Genomic DNA, 6,110 nt, shown 5'->3' with positions numbered 1-6,110 from the left:
CTCTCTCTCTCTCTCTCTCTCTCTCTCTCTCTCTCTCTCTCTCTCTCTCTCTCTCTCTCTCTCTCTCTCTCTCTCTCTCTCTCTCTCTCTCTCTCTCTCTCTCTCTCAACAGTTTATGGGGTGTGGCTTTTTCATTGCTGTTGAACTGATGTTGAGATAAGGAGGAGGAGGAGGAGGAGGAGGAGGAGGAGAGGCACCTATAAACATTAGCCGCCATCAGGCCAGGTATGGGGGGGGGGGGTGACCCTCGAGGGAGCGGCAGAGTCCAGGTAGAGAGGGTTTCTGAGATTTTTCACGCGGAATTGATGATGCTGGTGGCGAGAGAGGTTGGATGTTTTTGTTTGATTTTTATTTTGAGATGTAATATATTTTTTTTTCTATCATCGTCATCCTCACATTAGCTATTATCTGTCATTAGTGTTAGACCTCCTCACATTGTTATCGTTATCTTCATTATTTATTGTAGTTTCATCCTAGCAGTTTTCTTTCTCTGTCTATATTTCTTTCCTCCTCCTCCTCCTCCTCCTCCTCCTCCTCCTCCTCCTCCTCCTCCTCCTCCTCCTCCCTCTCCCTCCTCAGGTGAAGGCAATTCCCTCCATCTGTTCCTTCCATGGCTAGTGAACGTAACTGTTGGAAGAAAGTATTTGTCCATTATATTTTCTCTTCTTAAACTTTTATCACCTTCATCACTAATTACTTTTCAATCTTCATTTATTGGTCGACCTTCTGTTACTTATTTATCGTGCAATTCCTTTTTTATTCCCAACTTTTCCTCCAGTTTGTTATCGTCGAGGTTCTTTTTGTTTGTAATCTGTTAAGTGTACTGTCTGTTATTTCTTGGGTGATTCGAAGGTTCCATCCAATTCCCGTTTTCCTTGGGCGCGTCTACATCCCGTCGCCCGTTTTCTATGCGTGTGGCACATTAGGCGCTCCGTTTTCTACGCGGGGTATTAAATCTCTGTCCGCGAAACAGGTTAAGTGAGCCACATTGTCTCCCAGTGACCAGCTGTTCCCGCCCGCCGCCCGCTGCTGTTCCTCCCCCTCCCCCCCTCCCCCACTCTTCCTCCCTCACCTCCTCCTCCTCCTACCTCCCTCCAGCCTTGTCTAACTCTCAGCCTCACCCTTCACCTCAGTCCTGTCTCCTTGCTTCACCCTTCACCTTAGCCCACTCTTCCTCATCCGCTGTGTCCTAACTCTGCCTGTCTTCCTCTCTATCCCTGCCTCACCCTGTCACTCTTCATGCTATATCCCTGACTCACCCTTCTTGTTAACTCTGTCTCACTCTTCATACCAACCCTGCCTCTCTTCCTCTCTATCCCTGCCTCACCCTGTCACTCTTCACACCAACCCTGCCTCCCTTCCTCTCTATCTCTGCTTCACCCTGTCACTCTTCATGCTATATCCTTGACTCACCCTTCTTGTTAACCCTGTCTCTCTTCACACCAACCCTGCCTCCCTTCCTCTCTAACCCTGCCTCTCTCTTCCTGTCCCTGCCTCATCTTTCTTCTCTATCCCTGTCCCTGGCTCACCCTTCACACCAACCCTGTCTCAATCTTCACACTAACCCTGCCTCACCCTTCATACTAACCCTGCCTTATCTTCCCCTGTAAACCTACCTCAGTTTCTAGGCCAACCCTGTTTCATCTGGTACTCCTTAGCTGTAAAAAAAAAAAAAAAAAAAAAAAAAAATCCAATCGTATCTAACCCATCCAGCAATCCCTGTTTATGCCTACCCTGCCTTTCTTTTTATTTTAACCCTGCAGCGGACTTCTTTTTAACCCTGCCAATCGCTTACTCCACACCCCTGCGCTCTCCCCTTCACCCAACTCCGACTCGTGTTTCAACTCAACCTTGCCCCCCTTCTACAGCCCCCCTCCCCCCTTCTCTCTCTCTCTCTCTCTCTCTCTCTCTCTCTCTCTCTCTCTCTCTCTGTCACATAATCTCTCCCTTCTTGTTGTCACCCCATCCGTCTCTCTCCCTGCACCCTGCCCTTCTTCACCTTGTTTTTACTCCTGGTTGGTCCCTTTCTCTCCCTTCACCCTATTTTCTTCACCTTCCCTTCACTGCAGTTTTGCCTTGTACCTTTCTCCGCACCCTTCGCTCAAATTTGTCTCGGTGTTCACTGTAAATTCCTTTCTCTTAACTACATCTCTATATCCTTTTTTTTTTTTTCTTATCTCTGGTGCACTTCACACCTTGCCGCTGCCGTCACCCCACCTTGTCTAACTCTTCACCCCGTTCTCCCTTTACCTACACCACCTTTACTCCTCACCCCAACGTTTGCCCATCCTTCACCCACTATTTTATCCCCCAACCTTGCCGAACCTCTTTCTACATACTTGCCAAAACCCGTCACCGCCACCTCGTCCAATCTCATAACCCAGCCTTGGCAAACCTCAATCTTATTCCCCATCCTTGCCAAATGCTTCACTCCATCATGCCAAACCTTAAATCATATCCTTGCCAAATCTTATTCCTCATCCTTGCCAAGATCGTCACCCTATCCCTGCCAAACCTTACACCGAGCCATCCCTTGCCTGCCCTAAGCCACAACATCGCCTACTCCTATTTCAAACCCTTATCAAAGCCATCACGCCAACCTTGCTTAACCCTACACCCAACCCAGCCAAACGCTACACTCAGCCTTTGCCGCCTGCCTAACCCTACACCCTTGAATCTTGCCATCACCACAACCCTGCCAATCCCTACACCACAACCCTTTCAGACGTCTCACTCCATCCTCGTCTCTTGTGTCCTAACCCTGCCTGTCCTCCTCTCTATCCCTGCCTTACCCTGTCCTCCTCTCTATCCCTGCCTCACCCTTCACACCAACCCTGCCTTACTCCTCACACCAACCCTGCCTCCCTTCCTCTCTATCGCTGTCTCTTTCTTTCTGTCCCTGCCTCCGTTGCTCCTCTCACTCTCCTCGCCATGTCTCAGGGGAAGGGTGGCGGTGGCTGGCTCCCAATGCCTCCTCTCTCTCTTTTAGTAAGGCTTCCTAGCGACAGCAGACACAGCGGACACATAATACAGGGAACCGAACACAGCGGCGGCACCCTTCCCTCCTCTCCCCAGCCTTACCCACAATAAGCCCACACACACACTTAGCACACACACTAAGCATTGACAGCACAATGAGACGGAAGTTTAATCGCGCGGGGGTACTGGATGAATGGATCAATTAAGCAGTTGTATAATTAATGCGGGTACGATTGAAAGTAGTATTTGTAAGTTGGATAGATTTATGGACAGGCAAGGCAGATTGTTGAATAACTGTATCTCAGGGGCTGTCGTGTGTGTGTGGACGGACTGACTGATTGGGGCCCTCGTGGTCTTGTATCTGTGTGTACCCTTGTGCGTAGGGGTGTGTGAGAGGCAGCGTCTTGGTGAACCCTTGTGTGTAGGGGTGTGTGAGAGGCAGTATCTTGGTGAACCCTTGTGTGTAGGGGTGTGTGAGAGGCAGCGTCTTGGTGAACCCTTGTGTGTAGGGGTGTGTGAGAGGCAGCGTCTTGGTGAACCCTTGTGTGTAGGGGTGTGTGAGAGGCAGCGTCTTGGTGAACCCTTGTGTGTAGGGGTGTGTGAGAGGCAGTATCTTGGTGTACCCTTGTGTGTAGGGGTGTGTGAGAGGCAGCGTCTTGGTGAACTCTTGTGTGTATGGGTGTGTGAGAGGCAGCGTCTTGGTGAACCCTTGTGTGTAGGGGTGTGTGAGAGGCAGCGTCTTGGTGAACCCTTGTGTGTAGGGGTGTGTGAGAGGCAGCGTCTTGGTGAACTCTTGTGTGTAGAGGTGTGTGAGGCAGCGTCTTGGTGAACTCTTGTGTGTATGGGTGTGTGAGAGGCAGCGTCTTGGTGAACTCTTGTGTGTATGGGTGTGTGAGAGGCAGCGTCTTGGTGAACTCTTGTGTGTAGGGGTGTGTGAGAGGCAGTATCTTGGTGTACCCTTGTGTGTAGGGGTGTGTGAGAGGCAGTATCTTGGTGTACCCTTGTGTGTAGGGGTGTGTGAGAGGCAGCGTCTTGGTGAACCCTTGTGTGTAGGGGTGTTAGAGGCAGTATCTTGGTGTACCCTTGTGTGTAGGGGTGTGTGAGAGGCAGTATCTTGGTGTACCCTTGTGTGTAGGGGTGTGTGAGATGCAACAGCCACACGAGTACACATTCCACGTAAATAAGAGCCAAGAAGAGGCTTTTCAACCAGTCTGTGATATTGTCTGGGAATCTTCTCGGTGCTACTTCGTGGAAAACAAGAAGAATTCATGGACGCGAGTAATGAGTAAGAGGCACAAAGGCGCTTGTAACACACGACCTCGCCGCATCTCATTAGGGTCGGATTACGCAATTAGCTGACCGGCTGAGCGCATGACAATGGCGCTGTGTTCATTAGGGGAGTGCAAAGTACCCCCGGCATTAGGGAGTCTCTTAACAATGAGACTCAGGCTGTGGCCGGGTATGAAGATGTCATTTGTCGGGAGTAATGTGCTGGTAGTTGAGGTGGGGAAGTGGAGGGGACTGCTTCGGTGGTGGCAGAGGTAGTGGTAGTACAGGGAGTGTGGGGACGGTGCATGTGGTCCAATGGTGGTGGTGGTGGTGGTGGTTGTGGTGTGTTTGTGTGTTCACCTCAGTATTTCTGTTTTCGCCTGCAATTTTTTCTTGTATTTGAGTTAACAAAACTGAGGCGAAATAACCGGTGGGAGTTTTGTAATATGGTGTTGGAGTGAGTCAAGAGTCCACGGCGACCCGCGGGCCACCAAGGTTAGAAGTTTTGTCTGTCTTGTCGTGGTCGTTGCGCGCGGCCCCGCCCCGCCAGCCCCTCCCCAGCAGGAGCCTCCAGCGCCGCGTGCACGGCCGAGGCACTCCTCCAGAAACACAACATAATATTTGGCGCAAATTAATCACGTTTAGCTCACGACCGCCGCTGCCTCCTGCTGCTGCCTCCTATTGTTTTGCTGGTAAGGGCTGACGTGGATGCGGTCCCTGGCTCGTTGGGGAGGCGTTGGGATGCTGCTGCTGGGGAGGTGAACCGCTGGGACATGGGGCGGCCGGTTACTAGGATGGTGTCTCCTGGACTAGGGACTAGGCCTGAGACTCTTGGGGAGGAGTGGTAGAGGGCGCTGCCGGCCACAAACACGCATGGAAATAAGTAACCAGGGATACGCTTGTGCTTGAAGGAGGTCGTCGAGGCCGGTGACGCCGTGTTTGGCGATGCGAAGAGGGCGAAACCGCGACATATGGACCGGATGCAGCAGGGACGGCCGTGTGTAGACTATTTCTTTTGTATGAGGAGCTGCCGGAGCGTCAGCTGGGCCTGAGAGGTAACCTTCTCAGGTGTTTGGTGGGGAGGGCAGTGATCAGTTTACCTGGCGCCGTCAGGCAGCCTCCACACCTGTAATACTAGAGGTCAGCACAAGGGCCACGGGGCGGGGAGGGGGGAGGGTACTTTGTGGTAAAAGAGTTTGTCATTCTTGAGCGCTTAGTGGTCTGTTGCGGCGGAGGGGAGTACATTAGTGGGCAGGGACGGGGAGAGAGGGAGAGAGGAGAGACAGAGGCTGGAAAACACGAGACGGAGATAGGGAGTGAGGGTGGAGTGAGTGTAGGGCGGCGGCAGGGGGCGGAAGGGGGCAGGGGAGGGGCGTGAGGCGCTGAGACAGTGACCCTTGAGGTAAATGGAGCAGGGCTGTGCTTAGGGACCGGCGAGTACCTGACCGTCGAGATGCTATCGTGGGCACCCTTACCGTGACCCCCTCACACCCTCGCCACACACATACTCGCATACCCTTACCCTTCAGCTCACATCCTCCCTCTGTATACCCTCACTCCCTCACCATCCCAACATGCTTAACAGCCTTTCATGTCCTCACCTATAACCCCCTCCCAACTCACCCAAAATCTCACTTGAAATTTAAATCTTGTACTCACCAACCCACCCACTGTCCTCCACCAATCCCCCCCTATCAGCTACCACCAACTCCTCCTTCTCCTCCCTTTTCTACCTCACTTCCCCTGACCAGGTATACCCTTATACACCCAGTGCCCGCCCACACGCACGCCCACACTACTGTATTGACTTAGGCAGTGAAATTTTGATGCTGATGGGGCACTGCGCCTGTTTGGGGCATGAG

The 6,110-nt window shown here is 52.1% G+C and overlaps 1 protein-coding gene across 1 annotated transcript; it reads right to left on the bottom strand.

Moving 5' to 3' along the window:
• Nucleotides 1-3,280: 3,280 nt before the first annotated feature.
• Nucleotides 3,281-5,824, bottom strand: LOC126982257 (splicing factor 3A subunit 2-like). The gene is made up of 4 exons (XM_050834228.1): nucleotides 5,814-5,824; nucleotides 4,899-5,102; nucleotides 4,391-4,500; nucleotides 3,281-3,771 (listed from the first exon to the last, which is right to left on the bottom strand). Exons 1-4 carry the CDS (start codon nucleotides 5,822-5,824, stop codon nucleotides 3,281-3,283), a joined length of 816 nt encoding a protein of 271 aa, XP_050690185.1.
• Nucleotides 5,825-6,110: the final 286 nt, after the last annotated feature.

This window comes from Eriocheir sinensis, chromosome 4 (genome assembly GCF_024679095.1).
Source record: "Eriocheir sinensis breed Jianghai 21 chromosome 4, ASM2467909v1, whole genome shotgun sequence".
NCBI lineage: Eukaryota > Metazoa > Arthropoda > Malacostraca > Decapoda > Varunidae > Eriocheir > Eriocheir sinensis.
Note: the sequence above shows the minus strand (reverse complement) of the source record. Positions and strands in the feature narration are given on the sequence as shown.